Source organism: Plectropomus leopardus, chromosome 1, assembly GCF_026936395.1.
Source record: "Plectropomus leopardus strain MGB_pleo_1.0 chromosome 1, ASM2693639v1, whole genome shotgun sequence".
NCBI classification, from domain to species: domain Eukaryota; kingdom Metazoa; phylum Chordata; class Actinopteri; order Perciformes; family Serranidae; genus Plectropomus; species Plectropomus leopardus.
The window spans coordinates 14,654,447-14,675,936 of record NC_142176.1 but is presented as its reverse complement, the minus strand read 5'-3'; the positions used below and the strand labels follow the sequence as shown (position 1 = coordinate 14,675,936).

Genomic DNA, 21,490 nt, shown 5'->3' with positions numbered 1-21,490 from the left:
CCCACTCACTCATCGACTGAAATAGTCATTTGATAACATTACAGTAGCTATAATTAAACCCTTGATGGAGGACATCAAACCGCACAGCCAGCTGTTGTGTGAAACAGACAATTGGAACCTGCGCCCCTCCCCACCACCCCACACACATACACAGTCACTGCTGTGGCCAGGCCCTGGGCCCAATGCAATATTTTCCAATTTTCTCTAATTGTGTGAGAGTGGTAATCCAAGGCAGTCTATTGTATATTCCACCCCCTCCGCTGCCTGCCCTATATGGACACTAACTCCACAATTAACTTACCAGACCTGGGTCCCAAATCAAATCAGTGCCAGCATCTATTACTACTGCCTAGCAACACTTTCCAACATGCCGGTTGCAGAAATGTATTTTAAATTAGATGGGCTGAATGTGAGAGTGTGCCAAAAGTGTGATTGTAGTTATTTTAAGTTTGACTATGTTCTCTGACTTTGTTCGCCACTCCTTTTTTTTCTCCTCTGTTGCTTTACTCTGTTTTTCATATCTTTCTTTTCTCCTTTCTTTCTTGTTTTTCCTCCATCTTCGTTCGTAGATGAGCAGTGTGAAGCGGCTACGCCCTCGCCTCAGCCACATCCTCTTCCGGCTGCAGTTTGAGGAGCAGGTAAACAACCTTCGTCCAGATATCTTGGCTGTAAACGCTGCCTGCGATGAGGTCAGGAAGAGCCGCTCCTTTGGTCGCTTGCTGGAACTGGTGCTCCTGCTGGGGAATTACATGAATGCAGGCTCTCGAAACGCCCAGTCATATGGCTTCGACCTCAGTTCCCTCTGCAAGGTGAGGTTTGAAATACTGAACTTACCATTAACTGTTCACATGCAGTATGTGATCCTTTATCCCTCCAGTGGTTGTGGTTCAATATGAACGACGCACGTTCAAGTAAAACGCTCAGAACAGAAACCTTTCCTGTAGATTTTGCACAGTGTGTGTGCAGCTGATCCATAATAGCAGCAATAGTGTACTTTTTAAAGCTACAATGAACACAATAAGTCTAGGTTTGATATGAAGACCAGACACAAACTGAACCTCTGCTGAGCCCTATCGGCTTTCAGATCTAAAGTGGCTGCTGTTGTTTCAAACTCTTTGATTGAACATTATCAGCCTCACAAGAGAGTTTTTTACTTCTATCTGCTGGCATCTATCAAAGCTGCCAAACCCAGGGAGTACTTTATTCTCATTCTCCTGCTCTAAATAGATAACTGAGGCTGTGGCTAGTATGTCTTTCAAAGTTCTCATACCCTGCAGGTTACCCACGCTTCCTTGGGAAGAGACAAAGCAAACACCTATAGCTTTGGATTTTATATGGCGTGAAGATAAAGCAGCAGGTTTTCCTGTATGATAGTGATGGTGAGAACAGAGTGTAATCCTGGAGTAGGAGACTCCTCCGGTGGTTACATTACAGCTGTTGGCACAGTCACTGCAGTTTCCACAGTAACAACCACCGCAGCCATTCATCACTGCTACCTCTCTGCCCTGTTAGACTAAGGTGCTTATGATCATATAAACACCAGTACATGCGCGTACCCAAACATGGATTCATACACTTATGATGGATTACTTTCATTAGTGTGACACTAATATAGTCAATTAATAAAAGTCTACGAAGGAATATGTTTTGTGTTTACCGCATTTGTAACGCTTCTGTTCCAGTGTGTGTGTTTGCTTATCTTCACGCTCATATGTCATGGGACCAAGGTGTGAGTCGATGTCAGCGGCAGGATATACAGAGGAAGACATCACCTTTGTGCCTGCCCCTGAGTTTGACAACTTAATTCCACGGCACACTCCAAAGCACAGGAAAATTGCACCCAGCCCAACTGGAAAATGCTAAATGTTTACATTGTCAACTATGATTACCATCCATCTAAATCCAGAGATGGACCTTTTGTGAGCGAGCACTTGAAGCTCTAAAAAAAAAAAAAAAAAAGGAAAACAGAAATGAAAAGAGAGATGAGAATGTTTGATTAGAGGAGATAATACAAACATGATTAAACCCAGCAGGGCTGAGTACACTGCTGTCTACCAATAGATCACCTAAAGAGATACGCAGCGACGCACTCCACAGGAGGGATGTTTGGCGGGGATACTGAGAGACATCTTGGAATTAGACTGTAAAAGAGCGATGATGGAAATTTATCAGAGAAATTGAAAAATTGTTGCATGCAGGGGAGGGAGAGAGAGGCACAAAGCGCAGGAGAGGTCATCACATTGTGAATATGTGTCTGCTGCATGAGTAGAAGACGTGAAATCATCTGTAGCTCTGACAACACTCAGCATTTCTAAAGCTACTGAAAGGGCTTATATTACTGTGGCTGAAAGAAGGACAATGGTGCACAACATCCTGAAGATATGGTTTTAGAACACAAAATGTCCAATTCTCTACTGTTGCAGAAAACCTTCGCAACTGGAATTATTTTTTTGTGTCTTACAGTGTATTATCTTTTCCGTAAGTTGTTTGTCCTGTGTTCTCCATCTAAAGGGATTTATTGATATTCTTTATTTTTTGGTCTCATGATGGCATACCTAGTTTTACATTAATTTTACGGAGGGGGGGGCTCGGTAGCTCACCTGACAGAGCTGGTGCGCCATGTACAGAGGCTGTGTCCTCACTGCAGCGGCCCCAAGTTCGACTCCCCCCACCTTCATGCTTAATCTGTCCCATGAAATAAAAAGGCAAAAGCCAAATAAAAAAAATCAGTAAATGCCTGCCAGCTGCTGTCAACCAAACACAGACACAACACATCTCTCCACTAATTATAAGGTTACAGTTAGCTTGTGACATTTTAAAGGCATACTTGGCTGATTTTTAACCAGCTTTGTATCATAACAGTGAGGTGTTGTATGCCCATCACTATGAGCACAAAAAGTATAAAAGTGCATCAAAAGAGATGCCCTTTTCTCTTTTTTCTCTCAAAGTCATGACAAACTTGGATCAGAACCAAGATGATGTTACTGTATCACCTATTTTGCACCTAAAAGTTTTTATATGGAACATTTTTTTAGTGCATTATTTGGCTGTAATACAAGAGTTTGTAAAGAGTAGGATATGAATAGGATGAAGATCTTCTGCCTGTGCTCTTTATTCATTTAGTCCTTTCTTCTGCACGTTTTTCTAAAACCTGTGTAACGCATATTTCAATCGAGATAAGATCGCAGAAGATGACAAAGACATTTTAAAAATGGAGAAACAGAACGGTTTGATAATATGGGGAAAAAAATTGTCCACCCACGTCACAATGTATTTAATGGCCTCACAGAGCACCGCCGTCTGCAACATTGCCTCCTTTAAAAGGTACGCTATTGAGACCCCCTCCACCATCGCCTGATTTGTTGTTTTGTGAAACTTTTCACTCTGTGTTCTAGTGCTAACTATTGGCTGTATTTACACCATCATGAAGGACATAAGAAAGTATGAGGGCAGTGGAATTTACAATGTTTGAATCAGACGTATTTATTTTCTGATGTAGAGTAAGTAGAAATAAGCCCTTAGTGGGTGTCATACTCTTTTCTGTATTGTGAAAACAGAGGCTGAAAACACTGAGATCAAAAGGTAAACTAGGCTGATCAAATATGAACCAAGATTTTATTACTGCGTTGCCCATTTCTCTCCTAAAATGTCTTCAGAAGCATATTTAAACGCTCTGTTTCACTGCAATAACCAATCTTTTTTGAATTATTTTTTATTTTATTTTTTACCAACTGGCTGCAATATTGTTGTAGGACAAGATACTTACATTAGGTCATTAAGTTTTCTCAGGCCACGTAGCACTGATTTCAAACGTATTTGTCTTTTTACTGAATAGATGACCTACTTATGTAAAATACTTCTTTAAGTGACAATGGAGTCTAAGGTCTTAACTAAGTAACAAATATGCAATCAGCTTGTCCCCAATCAGAGCGGTTTTATTGCCCAGGCTATAGAATCTGTTTGTTTATAGTGTATTGAGACTTCCATAGATCTTTGTATGTAGCTTTACATGTTTGTTTATATGTGTTTTACTACAGTTAAAGGACACCAAGTCAGCAGACCAAAAGACCACATTACTCCACTTCCTGGCGCAAGTATGTGAGGAAGAATTTCCAGACGTGCTTAAATTTGTTGAAGACCTGGAGCATGTGGACCGGTCTAGCAGAGGTAATATCGTTACCCGTCACACGTGCACACTGAGCAGTTCTGCATGTTTATTAGGTGTTCTAAAAACAGACAGATTTAATATGATGTGACAGGAAAACAAAAGACATTGCTGTTTACCAAGGTACTGCACATTATTTATTGCGATGCTTTTTAAAGCATGCAAGGATCACTACTCTTATTATCAAGTAACAACCACGCTGCTACTTGATAATTTTAACACTACGTCTGCCTCCTACTTTCTCTGAGGCGATATCACAGTGTGATTATTGCTGCTGTTTTGGATTCCCGCTGGTGTCAACTTAAGTTCCTTTGCTCACCCAGTGCACAGGAAGTTTCATCCACACCCCGTCAAATCGACAGCTTTGCTTATGCTTCACAAATGCAAAATTAGCAATAAAGTAGTTGGACTTGTCTATGAGCAGACAGAAAGCATATCATCAAGATACTTTTTTCTTCTCTGTTTCGCAGCTATCTTTGACAAACTGTCTGGAACTGAAAGACAACAGCCTCTTTAGCTTTGAGTTAAATGAAAAAAGCTTGTTATGTCATCAGTGTTGTTTAGGCAACTGAGGGCACGCTATTAAAACTGAAAACTGAATAATATTTTAGATCTTTAGAAAGAACGCTTTGGCCTCTTGTTTGATGGTGGCCATTAAGCAGCATTGCCTGACATAAACAATACTGATGGCATGGACAACGACAGCTGTAAATGATGGGAAAGGTGAGCCTAATGAAAAAATAATGAGCTGTGTGGGTTGTCCAGGCATATAAACTACTGATATCATAAACTTTATCAGCTGTTAACATTGCGGCATTTCAAATCACACAACTTTAACTCTGGAGACCCACCATTGTCCTGAAAAATCTTTTACCTGAGCTTCTGCAACGTTATCTTAGGGATTTAAAATCACTGCACCCCAACACAGTGGTAACATCCAGCATGACAGGAGATTCAGTCAGTGAAAAAAATCAGTTATATCACATTATATCCTTTTAACACAAATTCTAAATAATTGATTTTAGATTTCCCTTTTTGAATTGCTTGTTTTGGCTTTGTTCTGGCAGTAATAAGAGACCCAGGCTTTTAAAAGGATGTGATTTGGAGAGCTTAATGCATAAACATAATGGACTACCCAGACAATGTTCTTACCTAGACAGAAATGGAACATTCATCTTCTTTATTCCTTTGTTTTACTTTGAGTTTTACTCTTTTACTTTTGTAACACTCTGGGGATTATTGTGGGATTAGATGCTTGTTGATTCTGTAAACACGCGTTGTATTTCACCAGTTTAGCGTTTGATCTATGCTACACTCTGCTCATCTGCACTGCTGTTTGATACTAGCATTAATCTTTCGCTGTAGCACATTTACAAGAGTTATAGGTTTATTTTTCAAGAGAACACTTCAGGTCATGTCTACTGCTCAGATGAAGACTGTTTAAATGCAGTTTAAGTTTCTGGGCTTTAACACAAATTGACTGTTTTCCTGTTTAATTTGATGCACAGGCATGCACACAAGCACACAAGCACACATACACACAAACACACAAACACACATGCACAGAAATAATGTAAGAAATGAAGAGACAATATTTGGGTGGCAGATTTTGCCCCACCTGTCTAAAAAACTGGGGCTTTTACAGCACTTTGGAGGCACTTTCAAAGAAGAGTAATCAGTGCATAAACTTGCTGTTTTTAATGTAAAAAGACACAGGGTTAAACTGCCTACAGTAATCACCACCTTGTGCCAACATGAGTAAAAAAAAAAGCATGGAATACCATCTGCATATATGAAAGACAGCAGGACACATTTAACAATTTAGGATTTTAATAAGCTCTTAATAGCCATCATGCTTGTTAAATGGATTATTTTATAGATGAATTGTTGCCTGATTGTTGTCTGATAGTCAGACAAAATTGTCAACTTGTTACACTCTGTCCCTTTAGGTTTGTGTGGCCATTATATATATGTGGACAGAGAATACTTTTCACTATTTTCTTTATATATTACTATATATTTTGATATATATACCGATTAGATACATTCCGCCATTGTTTAAATGTCTATGTTGTCTCCTGGGATCATATCTTTCTTGAAATATGCCACATTGCCTTGTATCGTCCGTATCCGAAAGCTCTCAGAAAACATACACAAATATGGACAAAATGAAAGAATGAATGCAGAGTATGGACAGAAGGCTCTGTGCCTCTCCATCTCCATATATAACATACATGAGCCCGTAGTCAACAGCACTGATTACACCGCTGATCATTCCATTTAGACACCAACAAGATGCACATGTTGGCTGTAACATTAACAGTAGCGACAGCATTGTAACGTAAACACACAGTGTAACAACCACTGTCAGGCTACACACTGGGTCTCTCTCACTTGAAGGTTATTATTCAGGTCACACGGCAATCTCTTTCTCATTTGATGCTTACACTTTTGCAGTGTTTGCCTCATATGTGATGTAGCCTATTTTACTTATCACTTTCTTTTAGTCAGATGTCGACTAAATATTCCTGACTGGCTCTGATGTATTAAACAACGAAAACTTTGGAATAGTAAAGACTTATCAATTTTTTTTTTTTTTAATCTTGTGCTAATATTGGCTCTGAACAGGCGGGGGGACATTTTAAAATCTTTAGTGATGGAGGTAATATTGCCCACCCCACACAAATGAATGATGCTTGCTTGCTAGTTTGCTTGCTAGTTTTCTCATAGTTGCAGATTAGCTTTTAGCTGTCAAAGGCTATGTTTGGATGGATGTCCCTGCATACTTTACAGAACACATCAACACCAAGACAGAGTATTTTCCAGTTTTCAATTGTAGAGCCGGCAACATTCTCTGCAGCCTTATTTGCTTGGGGTGGCATTGGTGGCAGCCTGGCGTTTGGGTTGCTTTCTGAGGTAACAGTTGGAGCTTTTTTAACGAGGTATGTACCCACTATCGCAGCGGCCAACTTCACTGCAGGTGCAGGATTGCCTAGTGCCTCTGGCAGGTGTCTTAACAGCAACATGTGTACGTGAGTGTTAACGACAGCGCTGTTTCTGCATTTGTTAAGAACTAAAGTGGGAAGTGAATTAACTGAATGACAATAAGATATTGACTTAATGAAGGTTAAGGACATTGGCCTAAATAAGTCAATATATATACACTTTTTACACCTTGATCACAGTTTTCAGAGGCATTTTGAGATTTTTTTGGAGCATTTTTGCCCTTTGCCCCCGCTGATTTTCAACTCTGCGCACAAACACTCACACACTGGTCTGGCCAGTGTATCTGCTATCTGGTAAAGGTCACAGACAAACAGCGAGGGACTGGATGGTCAGAGGAGAAACTGTCATGTTTTTTTGTTCATATTGCCATAGGCAGCTCTCAGGAGAGAGCAGCAGACTATGTGCATTATAAGTGTGTGTGTTTTTGCAACTATGTTTGCAGCCATACTGTCACAGCATGCCTCTTGTTGCTCCAAAGATGATTTCACCCACTTCTCCATTCCCAGCAGGAGGGACTGAATGAAAGGCTGAGGAGGAGGAGACAGAGTGTGGATGAAATGTGTGACTTAAGTGTTTGGAGTCTTCCTTGTAAGGATCCCTCCAGGTTTTGTTGGTGCTTTAATAATCTGTGGATAACGATGCACCTGTTGAGGGTTTCATTTTTTCCGACTGTGCTGTGTGTCCACAAGCCCCTGGCCAAGACTCGTAAGCACAAGGGCGAGATCAATGGGAAGCAGGATCCTTAGATCTCTCTTTGAGCTTCATCTACCTTCTTACCTCATGGGCCTCAGGCTGAGTATATAGTATATTTGCATCCATAGCAATGCAGTGTTCGTTCTCCATCACTGTCTGCCTCTGTGTGTCTTTACCATTATGAGATGCATACACTAAATGTCTCATCTCTCCACATCTAGCATTCAGACACACAAATCCCATTTCGTCTTTGTAAACCACACTCTTGAGTGGCTTCCTTTTCATCAGGTCTGACAGCCATTCGGGAGGCCTGAAGACACACTAAAAGGCTGCATTACGTTCATAGACACTAACCAAAGAGCTTACTTGAGCATGAAAATAAGGTTGGATAGAGGAAGCAGTAATGATTTGCGCTTCTGTCGCAAAAGCCGCTGTCTTTTGACTGCCTGTAACACAGCCTTCGTTTCCCCCATTGCCAATCCCGTCTCTCATAGAAGCAAAACTGCAGCTTAGTTCAGGGTTCCTTTGTGTCTGTCTTCTTCTTTCTGCCCCTCTCTCTTCTTTTCAGCACTACAATCATTATTTCTCTTGACATGGAGAAGCTGTCCTTGTGTGCTGTGTCTCTCTGTCATTTTCTATGTATCTATTTATCTGCCTGTCAATATCTCTCTGTGTCTGTCTGTCTCTGTCTGTCTGGCTGTCTATCTTTCCTGTCTGTCTTTTTGTCTGGTTTTTGCTCTATCAATCTTGCTCCCTGTCCCTTTTTCTTTCCTATTTCTTCTGTCCCTCATCACAAACAAGCACACAAGACACAGCAGTGAGATTTGGGCAATTAGGGTGGTTTGTTGCATGGTACTTGGTGCTGAGCATATTAATGTGCTCAATCAGGCTACTTCAGCTCATAACTCTTCAAACACTGCCTTTCAGCGGCTGCAACGCAGCTTACTTGGAAAGCTATGCGTAACACTAAATAGTGCCGTCTGCATACATTTTATTTATATAAGACGGAAAAGCTGTTTTGGTTCAGTTTCTGTACAAGGCTTGTGGCCCTGAGGAGTCATTAAGGAGTAATGTGAGAGTTCGAGTATATTGAGATGTTTCTTTAATATGCAGTTCAAGCTTTGTTTTGCCACATGCAGTCTGAGTGATGGGTCTGTATGAAATGAGCAGTCTCAATTGTAAATCAGTAACCTTAATGCTCTTTTTTTCAGGCATGCACTGATTTATCGGCCCCGCATTAGTATTGGCTTATTTTTGCCTTGTTGGCCGCCAATGACCCATCAGAAAATAAGTTGACAGTCACTGATGGCAGTGGCCGATTCTGTGTGGTCACATCCGTTTCTATCAGTGTCCCAATGTTGAACAAACAGAGATCTTCCTGGGTGGCGTCGGGAAGAAAGAAAGCAGTAAAGTCACTATTGGCATGCCAGTGGACACACCAGGCCCCCAGGAAGTTTGCTGGCCTTTAAATTAAATTTTCATAATGGCCAAACAGTGAAATTACAACTCCACGATATGTTATTTGAAGCCATCATGCCCACAGACGTACGCTGGGAAGGATACATCTGTAAATCAGTGGATACATTATTTAAGCATCGCGTTCCATTCAGTCCAGTAAAATTTGGAAAGTCTAGAAGGACCACAAGACTCAATAATTATATTCCCATTCAGTGGAAGTACTCTTGCTTTATGAGCCTAGTGATGTGAAAGTAGTGCTGATCATCTGGGTAATTTCATACCATAGAAATAGAGCTTTTACTCACTTCACCACTGAACAACTTTCATAAGAATGAACGTGGTCCCGCTTTTGATGCCGCACCCAGATGTCTTAACACATCCATTGGACACACTTCATCGTATCCCTGACAACACTACATTGTGAGCAACAAATTTGTGTTGACATCGGTTTGAAGAGAGCGAGTCAATGCTTCGTGTTAGCAGCCGGTGGCCAGAACTAACTGCTGACAGACGTTACTTTGAGTTACATTATGATGCTTACAGGCTCAGTTTCAAATTCAGTTTTTAATGAAAAACTTGAATAAATAAAGCTGTTTTCACAGAAATATAAAATAAATATTAGAGAGAGAATAATGGTGTTTTATAACATAATATAATTTGGCATAATATTTTAGTTTATATATAGTTTTATATCTATATTTATATATTCTTTTAAGATGTTTTTGATGTAATATTACAGTTATTACATAATTCATTTTAAGGCGAAACTTTGTTTATGCAATGTGAATTAAAAATTAGAGTGGGGATTATTATATCTTAGATAGTGAAAAGGCCTTTGAAATTACTTCAAAAAAAGGTCATGTGAAAGTTATTTTTTGAGGTTATTTTGATAAATATATATGATTGAATTTGTGCTCATTTAAAGGTAGTGTAATGAAGGACTGGATGATTGTAAAACAGTTCATCTAATTATTTTTATATTTATAATGGAGATTACTTTGTTCCCTGGCACAAAAGGGTAATAAATAATAAAATAATGAACAAAAAAAAATCTGTTTTGGCTAGTGGCCAAATTGTTGTTTTAAACATCAACTTTGGCCCACATTTGGTGCATCCCTACTCTTTTTGTTTGTAGTGGGGCTCAGCACGTTGAGCGTGCACCAGCATTTCTTGCATTACAAGTCTCCTGGTCCCAGCCTCAGGCGCCATCAGTCTAGTCACACTTGTCTGTCAGGCTTTGGCCTCAGGAGGCAGATGTGCATTTTTTTTCAGTCTCTTAATTTCCATACATCAAAGGATGATCTATAGTGGAGCCCTGCATGTAGCGGGGCCGTTGGTGAGTGAGTATGCATGGTTGTGTGCTCCACTCAGTCTCATTTATAGCACAGCAGGTTGGCAGTGTAATAAAAGGATGTCAATGGGGGATTTGACCTCTACAAATATTCTGATTATTATTCTTCTAAAACCTCCTATATCTGCCTGCAACCTCTCTGGACCACAGAGGCATTCAGGTCCCACTGCTCATAAAAATCACTCACACTTTGGCCAAAGACAAAGCAAAGAGCTGGGTGGCCACTGAGAACAAAGAAGATGTGGAAACACCCGTGTATGTTTTGTCTCCAGCTCTGCTTGTCACCACTGCAGAGCAATTAAATCACAAATCCTTAGTTGTATGGGGCAGATGTGTGCTTATATGGAGCATCAGCATCATCTGTTTTGAAGCACATTTCTGTGTTTAACAAAACATCCCAGCTGCTTTACTCACATCAGTCCCAGGCAGATTTTTCTCCAGAAGCATATGCCTTAATTATTGTTACCTGCATGTGTTTTCTTGCTCATATGCCCTTCCAACTGGGGGAGCCTCAACAACACAAGAAGCTTGGAGTGTGATGCAAAGAAAAGAGGAAATCCCTCTCTGTTTTGTTTTCTGTCCCGCCCTTCCTTTGCTCTCTTCTCAGTCTGTGCATCACTGGGCTTTAATCATTTCTATTAACAGGCTGCCTGTCTGGCCTCCTTCCACTTCTGCATGCTGCCCACACCTCATTCAGCAGATTTTGGTTGCTTGGTTATGCAGAAGGCTTCTACAAAAACAAGACAAAAATTCAAATTGAAATGGTAGAGCAGGTGACATGTCAGTTTCTGTTTACTAATATGTCTTCTGGACATTTTTTTTGACAGTCACACTCATCGTATTGGGCAAAGAAGGCGGGGGGCAGAGACAATATATTTTAGTGTTGTTGTTTTTTTTTGACACCAAACCAATACACTAATTGAATATCCATAGAAATACAATGTGTAGGATACTCTGAAACTACGAGAACGTCTGTTAATATAATGTCTATTAATATATGCTGGCCGACATTATCAATGTATTATGTTTTGGCAGGGTTCCCATGGATCCTTAAAAAGTCTTAAAAGGAACTGAATTCATCAATCTTAAAATAAAGCCCTAGTTGGCATTAACATGTTAAATCATAAGACATGGGAAGCAGTATATTATCATTTTTTTTCTGGCATTGCATTGTAAAATCTCAAAATAATAGGTCATTTATGTTTTTTAAAAATTATTTATAAAATGCTTTTCACATTAATGTCACACAGATCAGGCAAATTCCATTGATATCAACAGGACTTACCTGGTTAAACATGAGTTAAAAAAACAAACAAACACACAAACAAAAAACAGGATAGCTGAACCAACACCATTCATATAGATTTATTACATCCAATCAAATGAAAAATTGACACACTTTTTTCTCTCCAGTCATATTTTATGTTACAATGAACATTTATGGAAAAATAATCCTAACCCTTTGCCTTCAAGTTTTTGGGATGTAGTAAAAATGGTCTAAAATTTCATTCTGAGTGACATTTAAAAGTCTTAATCTAATTTGCTTTAAGCAGTTGTAGCCCCTATACTATTAAATATGGTTAACCGAGGCTACAGTATTAAGACATTTCGTAATGCGTTTGGCTGCTGATATACAACTGTGACTTGAGCACAACACCCTAAAAAAAAGGGACACCTGCATCTTATTTGCTTAGACAGCTTCTTGTCTTACAATACTGAAGTGTGTCACTGTAAAAATAGATATGATCTTATTGATATTAATAATTTTATTTATAACCTCTATTTAACCAGGAAGTCTTTTGAGATACATCATCTCTGTCACAAGAGATACCTGGTCATAATGGCAGCAAACCGTACTTAACACATGGTAACATAAGGACACAGTCAGTTAATTTACAACATTCACCTATAGCATGATAAAACAGGATTTGGTAGACAGAGAGAGGAAGGATCAACTCTTTAAAAAGATTACAGTCCCTCTGCACCATTGTCGTGAACGCTGACAATTCAGATACCTGAGTCTGATGTAGTGGCACTACGTATTTTATCATACAATATTCTTACTAAAATGATTAAATAATTTGACAGGTGGTAAAATAAATAAATTGAATGGTGAGCCTTTTTATTTTTTTTAATCCCATATCATCATCTTTGTAGTTTAACCCTTTGAAACCTAAGCAAATTGGCTCGATTTCTTTCAAAAACATGGGACGAAGCCCAGAGCAACTTAACAAGAAGTGGCCCAAATTTCAGCAAAAAATTAGGAAAAAGTTACCAGAAAATAAATAATAATAATAATAATAATAATAATAATAAACATTACCTTGAGGCCATGCTCTTTTTATTTTGTGCTCAAAAATATTTTTTTTTTCCCTGTCCCCATTATAAATATAGTTTTCTGGACATTTTTTTCTCTTTTTTTAATAATATCTAATACCCCCCCCCCAACTTATTTTCAGATCATTTCCTTGTTATCTTACCAATTTTCTCACCAGTCTTGCCAGTTTGCATAAAATTTCTTGCCAATTACTTCTTATTTTTTTCTTTTCGTGTTTTTGACAGAAATCAAACCAAGGTCTCAGGTTTAAACAATCTCAGGTTTAAGCAATTGAAATGCTATTAAAAGGCGTCACAGCAAAATAAAACTTATGTCAATCCAGGTTTTAAAGGGTTAATCTTGTTGATTTTTTGTGTTAAATAGTGTATGTATGTATATATAGTGTAAGACATTTTCAGGAGTTTTAGTTTGGATTTGAGTCAACAAACATATATAACTATTACCATAGTCTGTTTTTGTAACATCCAGTCAACACACTTATTGTCACAAATAAAACACATGGGGCTCTTTTTGGCACAAGGCCCAAAGCAGTGCTTGGTGCAATGGAACTGTCCATGTTAGTTTAGTGACTCAACTGTCATTCTCATGGCCAGGACCCACGCTGTATGAGTAGCACTTGCGCCCATCTGTGTGCTTGTTGGTGTGTGGGTCTTAAAATAAGATAAGGTGTGGTCGGGCACATTGTTTGTGCATTGCTATTTTGAGGCAGCAGAAAGTGATTGCACCATTGACCAAATTCCTGGTTTAAAGTCAGAATGGTGGATTTTCCTGCCATTTAAAGGGAGCATTGTTCAGATAATATGATGCGCCTACTTAGGCAGGTTAACAATGCTCGTGCGTTCTGCTCATTAGACACACAGAGGTGTAACTTCATTAATTATGTCAGAAGCTAAAAGTTTCGTTCTGTTTTTATTTTAATAGTCTCACAATATTTGCTTTAGTGACATTACTGTGCACATGGAAACATTTGCAATTACTGAAAGCAGCCTCTCTAATCATAAATCTCTCATATATCGAACCAATACATACTTTATAAAACAAACTAGCCTACAGAGACTAGCAGAGCGGGAGTGAAATGTCCATGCAGGTCTTTAAATCTAAGGAAATAATTTATTCCTGTGGGTGGTGAGTGGATTCAGATTGTGTCAGAGCCAGTCCATGCTTTACTAGTACAGATTATTGTATTGTTATCATTGTGTTATCAAAAACACCCACCTCTATTCCCCCAAATCCCTTCATGTTTTTTGCACAGATGGTGGAGGCAGCAATGTCCTCACTTGAAGGCAGATCCTTATTAGTGGGTGGTCACCCTTCTGTTGTCGTGGCGGTGAGCAGTGAGCTTTTGTTTTCTCTGTCTCCTGACATTGAAAAATAAAATAAAAAAACTCTTCCAGCATTGTTCGGCCATTCCATTGATGCCAGAAGACGTGCTCCCTACTACCTCCTCCTATGCTCGCTTCCCCTCAGGGAGCTTTGGTAGATTCCTGCTTCTCCCAAAGATGGGCTGCTCGTGCACTTTCACTTCGCACACGAGAAGATCTGTTTCCTCAAACTGGTTGCTTCTTCAAATTAGCAGATCCACCATTTCCTCCAGATCCTTAAAAAGTCTTAAAAGGCATTCAGTGTCTTGTTTTGGTGAAGATTCTCAGTCATCCAGGTCATGGCAATTCTATGCACTACATGCAACTGAACTTGTTTGAAACTCAAGCAAGTCCAGTTGCCTACGATATAGCAATTACAGTTAAAATGTCTTAAATTAACCTCCCACAGGTCTTAAAAATGGTAAGACATAAGGAGTATGACATTATGAAACTTTTTTTGTTGTTGTTGTTATTGCATTGTAAAATCCTAAAATAATTGGTAATATATATTTTTTAAAATAATTTCCTGAATTTTATGTCACCCAGATCAGGATAGTGAAACCAACAACACTCATATACATTTACACAATTTAATCAAATGAAAAATGAGCAAGCTTTTTTAAAGGAATTGACACTGTGATAACATAATATGTTCATATTTTTCCAGATGCACCACCCTAGAATTTTTTTTATTTTTTTAATTTTCAGCATCAGAGGTAGATAATCTAATGTAAACCATACTTTTAATGTTGAAGTAAATATTTGGGCAAAATTGTCCCTAAGTAGCTTAATTGATGTTAGTTCATGTTTTTTTTTCTTTCTTTTTTTTCTACATTTTGGGTTATTGTCCAGGCAGCATTAGAAAAACTCTTCTGTTGGAAAAAATCTGTTGGAACCCTGAAATTATCACATGCAAGCTCATTAATTTAACCAAGCTTAAGGCTTGGTTAAATTCATGTTATGCCCAAAACATAAGAGACATAAATACAACCCCTTTGCCCCTTGCCCCTTAGATTGCACCAAGATTATGCACTGTTTAACCAGCAAAAGAGGAGTTGGACCAACATCCACTTGTACCATGGACTTTCATCCAAGCAAGTTACCCTGCCAGTTGCACTCATTGTTCCTGAAAGACAAAATTATGATATCATTATGAAATGACTACGTGACTACGTGAATACGTTGGTTCGCGTAACGTGCGTCGACGCGTCGCTCCGCTTCACACAGCACGGGTAATGAGAGCGTAAGCAGCGCCAGGCGAGTTTTTTGTTTGAATCACCGCTGGTGTATCAAGTTAGAATGTGCACACTGCTCCCTGAGCAGCGCTTGTCAGGCGCGTCGGAGCTGCGTGTCAGCTGCAGCGCATCTAGAGAAACAGTGGCTCACCGTTTTTTTTTCACGTGTGACGCTCGCGTGAGTTGACTCTATACCACTTTATACTGCAGTTTAAAGTCTCTCTGTCACAGAGATGAGGAAATACAAAGTTATTTGTTTTACCTCACCTTCCTTGCTTCCCTTTCAAAACAAAAGCTATTTGACTGTTTCTCTGTGGACAGAATGCCACCAATAGCTGATACAATGCATTTTATTTTGAAACATCTTTAGGGTGGTGTTGTCAGCTGTGCAGGAGCTTGTATAACTTCATAAATGAGTGGAATATGTGCTTATAAATATGAAAATACAGCACTCATATCAGCAGGCAGCCATATGCCTTAAGGCCCAGTTAAGGCTGGACTATTTTGATGCAGAGAGAATGTACTAGTTATAATTATTCCTGTTAGAGAAAAGTTGTAGTGTTATTCAAATTGCACTAATTTTACTGTAAGATGTTTTGACTGCTAGATTTGAGGTTTGTTACTGTAACAAAGAGTAACTGTTTTGTTAAGTGACTTCAAGAGTGGAACAAGCTCTTGCATTAATTTTATTTTGGAGAAACTTTATATCACACTGTAAAACCCAGATTACCAGTAAGGGCGGGGCTATGTTTTGTTGGGGATTAATGCCCTGCAGTGTATGACAAGTTTTAAAATGTTATAGTTATTGAGTGATAAAAAATAATACTTAGATCAATTTTAAAAAAATTGATAGATTAATTGAAAAAATAATTGATAGATTAATCAATAAAATAAGAATTGTTAGGTGCAGCCCTATATGTAATATTCTTCTAGTTAACCCCTACCATAACAGGTTACTGCTTTCTTTTTTTTTCTACTGACCAGATTGGCATGATGACTTCTTACCAAAATAAAAATCAACGTAACAGCCAGTCGGATCAGGGCAGTTGCTCTGTGAATACTGCTCTGATTGAGACACCATTAGTCACATTGTACTCTGTGACAAGATTTTTTTTACGGAATACTGTACTGTGGCATTTTCACTACCTTCTATGGACTGTTAACTATTAGTGCCAATGTGAGAGACAAGGGAAAAAATAACAATAATGGAAAGAGAAGATTAGAAGAGAAATTACTGAGACTAAAAACAAGACTTTGAAGACAATTGAAATTAACCCTTGTGATAATCATTTGTCATGTACAGATGAAGTAGAGGTATCATAAAGAATGTTTTATGATGAATTCATCAATGTGCTACTGCAGTTTGTGTGGTCTTTCTCAACTATGAGTTACAGCTAAAAAAAGGTGCCACCTATCAGCTGAACAAATGTGTAGTTTTGTGTTTTCACCTTTACATGCTCCAGTTTATCAGATTATCAGATTATCAGAAAGATTTTACTCACACTCCTCCATTTAACCTTTGAAACTTGGGTCAACAAGCAGCTTACCTTTATAAACTTAAGCAAATTGGTTTAATTTCTTTGAAAACATTGGAACAAAGGCAATCAGCAACTTGGCATGAGATGTCCTGCAAACTGAGAAAAGACTGGTAAAAGGTGACAAGAAAATGACCTGAAAAGTGGCTTTAAAACGAGTCATTAAAACATTCAATAACTGTGAAAAAAGAAAAGATCTATTTATCATTTTATTTTATTCACTTTTTTCAGGCCGTTTTCTGTTTTTTTTTCTTTCACTCTTCTTTTTCTTTTTTTGTCAGTAATTTCAGGTCATTTACTTGTAACTTTTTACAAATTTCTTGCTGTTTTAGGGGGGTATTTGTTTGTTATGTTGCTTATTTTCATTTTTTGAAAGAAATCAAGCTAATTTTCCCTAATTTTGAAGAGTTAAACTCAGAATTTAAAGAGAGACTGTACAACTTCAGCTACTGCAGACTTTTAGAATAGCTGCAGTTGAGATGTCAGATTGAACCAGTGTGTGTATGTGTGTCCAAGTCAGCATGTTCCCATCAGTAAATGGGGTTTATGTTATAAATGCAGTGAGAAGCTTAGCTACATTGAAGTTCTCTCTCTTTTTTCTTTCCTTTTCGTAAAGCATGTATTAGGATCAAGGGACATTTGAAACTACTTAAAAATAAGCAGCTTATCCTTTTTTGTCAAGCAGGGTCTAATCAGGGTAATTTAAGCCATATGTATATTCAGTGACTTGCTTAAAGTGTCAGCCATGACCATCTTAACAGAAAGTTAGGCTCAGTGTTCCCCTGCTCTCCCACCTGCGCGATCCTTGGACCTGTTGAAAAGACTTAAGACAAAAGATGAAGGGCGTAGAAAAATCTCTGCTTTCATTTTCATACTTTAAGCAAGCAAAACTTTATTTGTAAAGCATAGTTCATTCCAGGTGGAAGCACAAAGTGTGAGGAATAAGTTGCAAGCACAAAACAAAGTCAGCAACTGACCTTAAAAGTGAATCAAATCCGTTAAAACTAACAATAAAATAATAATCAAGATTAAGAATAAGTCAGTAAAAAAAAAAAACGACGTGCATCAGAACTGCTAAATATTTGTTGAAATTCAATTAATAATAATACTTAAAGTAGACCATTAAAAGAGAATAATACATAATAAATAATAAATAATGAAATAATAAAATAAAATCAGAATGAAGATAGATATACCAATTAAAGATGATATCCCAAGAAAAACAAACCAATAAAATAAAATAAAATTATAGATAAACCAATAAACCAGTAAAAGTAAAAGCAAAAGCACACCTGAATGAAAACCAATAAAGTAAATTGAAAAAATAAATAAATAATGAAATAGTAGTTAACATAGTCGAACCAGACTACTGTAAAGTGGGGCAAAAAAGGAATAAAAGGAATTCAATTTGCTGCTCTGTTAGTGTTACTGAAAAGCCACACATCATAAAATATGTGACCAAACATCAGCATTTGCTTTCGCTGCAGTCTGTGTGTCAGCAGAGGCAATGTATTCTTATATTAATTCAATTGTTTATGACGTACGCATGAGCATTTGAAAGGTAAACAGAATAATAAAAAGCAATGTACTGAACTTACCTTCACTTGATGTTGATTGTTTCATCAGTCATTGTTAATTCCCATGATATTTCTAACATGGTGTGAACCCACAATAACCTTGCTTTGCAATCGAGCCGGCGTCTCTCTCATTTTTTCTTCTGTTTTTTTTTGTGGATGTTTTTCTGTGATTCTTTCAGAGCCTCAAATAATAATGCATTTGATTGTACCTGTAATTGACTTGTACTTTCTCTGCTTCTTTCCTCACATTTCCCCGGCATGGGGATGTGCTTCTGTGGGCTGTCATGAATGTGTGTGTGTGTGTGTGTGTGTGTCTTGATATACGTGGATGTGTGTCAGTGTCTGCAGAGAATCTGGAAAAGAGCCTCAGGCAGATGGAGAGGCAGCTGCTGCAGCTGGAGAGAGACCTGGAGACTTTCTCTTCCCCCGATGACCCCAACGACATGTTCTTCACTAAAATGGCTATATCCTTTACACACACATGCATTCAGTCACCATATCGGGGCATTATCAATGAGTTTACTGTAATGAATCAAACAGAACAAGAAGAAGAAGAAGAAGAATTTTAACTTAAATTTGTAGGTTTACATTTAACGGCAGAAATACATAGGGCACTGATGCGATGTGTCACGTAGGTGAGGCAGAGCGTTGATTTTTCACTCTGTCTTTGTAGCGTGTGGTTTCGTGCTAACTTTCTGTGTGCCTATTGAGTTTTGCCAATTGATAATGCAGTTGGGTATGCAAGATTTGGAATCGTAAATTTATTGTCTATGTAAGCAGCTGTGCAATGTATTCTGGTAGCCCTGCGTTGACTGTGGAGAGACAGGGTATCTGCGAGTTAAATCTTAAGCCGCTGTATGCAAATCAAGGGTGTCTGGCATGTTGTTTGGCCTCAGAAAACTCCTGAAAAAACCTTTAAACTAGCCATAGCCATCTACAGTATGAATAATGAATGACGCATGTGTGACGTCAACCATTGGTTTGTGGACTGCTGTTTTAAGGCCTGGAGTTTTGAATTTTGGTGGTAGTCATCTTGGTTTTTATTGGAGCCAGAAGTGACCATTTTTGGATGAGAGGCTCATGCTGTTGAGGAGCGAGGGGCGGATCTGACTGAGAAGCTGAGGACACTATCTACAGATAGCCTTTCACACAAGTGGCTCGCCCTTAAAAAAATGTAAATGGGTGAGTCATAAGTTTTGAAACCTTTGTAAAAGTGGAGCTACCACTCTCCCTCCAAGTGACAAATGTCACACCTTTGGTTATATAAACACTGTCCACAGTATATTGCAAATTGCTCAATAAAATAAACACAAGAGGTACAATACATACAAACTAAAGACAAGGATAGTCCACCCACCTGTGGTCCTATATATAGTACACACATGGCTTTCTATCCACTGTGGATGGGTGCAAGTCATGAGTGGCATCCCATTCCATAGTCAAGTTTTTATACCAGCACCCCTCTCAGCTCTCTGTTTTGAAAGTGCACTTTACACTGAGGGCTATTCAAAATGAAGCAGAGAGTGAGAGAGGGAGAATTGGGACAGAGCATCCTACATCTTTCTGTCGCTCTCTTTAAAATGTCAGTCATTGTTGCATGTCCCTGGTGACATAACAATAGCAATTTCATTTGCTTAATTCAATTGTCAGTTCATGATAATTAAACAAAAGTGTTTATTCATAAACACATAAAAACACAATTTCTCTTTGAATAGCCAGCTCCAGTTATTGACAGCTGTCCATTTCTGTTTGGCAGCAGTGTTAATTATTCACTGTCCTCTGACTTTGAGGTAGTAGCCTCACACCCCTGCACCTAGCCTCCTTCATGTAGTTTTGATCGATAGCCTTGGGGCTGGGGCACTGATGGCTTGTGCTGCAGTAGTTAGCAGAGAACTTGAGTGCAACACAGACAGGTTCACTGAGAATGGATCTGACAGCTCTGTCTTTCACTACCTCGCTTTCCAATTCCAGGTGGCTTGCACAAAATGTCTTTTTATAGCAGCACTGATTAAAAACTGAAAATGAAATCTGACTATAAGCCTCTAATAAAATGAAAACATTGAGCGTCAAGGCTCTAATTTTCAGCCATAGAGACCAAAAGTTAGCTACACACACACACACACACACACACACACACTCATCAGGGTATAACTGTGTCACCAGCAAATATTTGATCAAAAATGTAGTATCCTAGGCTGCTCGGATATCATAGTCACCCCAAGGCCATCCAAATGCAAACCTCACACACCATACTGTGCTCATATTTTTGGAACTTAAGTCCGCCACGCACGATTCAACCGAAATCTTTAATCAACTTTGTTGGCTGAGACAGCAGAACTAAACGAGAAATGGAAATGAGATGAGCGTAACATGTAGTATAACTTGTTTGCAATTACATGACAACTACGACGCACAAAATTCAGATGAAGGGCAGGAAGTGATGAATCCATACACTGCATGACTTGGAAATCAGGGAACATGACTACACAAAAGGTTTGGATGAAGCTGCAGCAGCTAGGTATCATCAGGAAATTGACGCTCAAGCTGGAAGTGATCTGTACAAAATGAAAATGATTATTTCCCACAACTTGACTGATTTTGCTCAGTGTGGACATGATCATCTGTACAAATTACCTCATCACCTAGAACTCCCAATGTTACTAATAGTACATGGTGATCAGATGCGTTCAAGAGTCTAATAGGTTGTTACTCTGCTGTGTGCAGTTGGGTCCATGATTGAAATGACTGCCGTCTTGATTTGGCCGGGTCAG

General features: G+C 38.6%; 1 protein-coding gene across 1 annotated transcript in view; it reads left to right on the top strand.

The window, feature by feature from the left end:
• The window catches only part of diaph3 (diaphanous-related formin 3), a 217,588-nt gene that overhangs the window by 103,079 nt on the left and 93,019 nt on the right, over positions 1-21,490 (top strand). Inside the window, exons 23-25 of the mRNA XM_088076055.1 lie at positions 570-809; positions 4,038-4,167; positions 19,059-19,184. Coding sequence (XP_087932181.1) covers positions 570-809; positions 4,038-4,167; positions 19,059-19,184 — 496 coding nt within the window. The remainder of the gene's footprint in view (positions 1-569; positions 810-4,037; positions 4,168-19,058; positions 19,185-21,490) is intronic.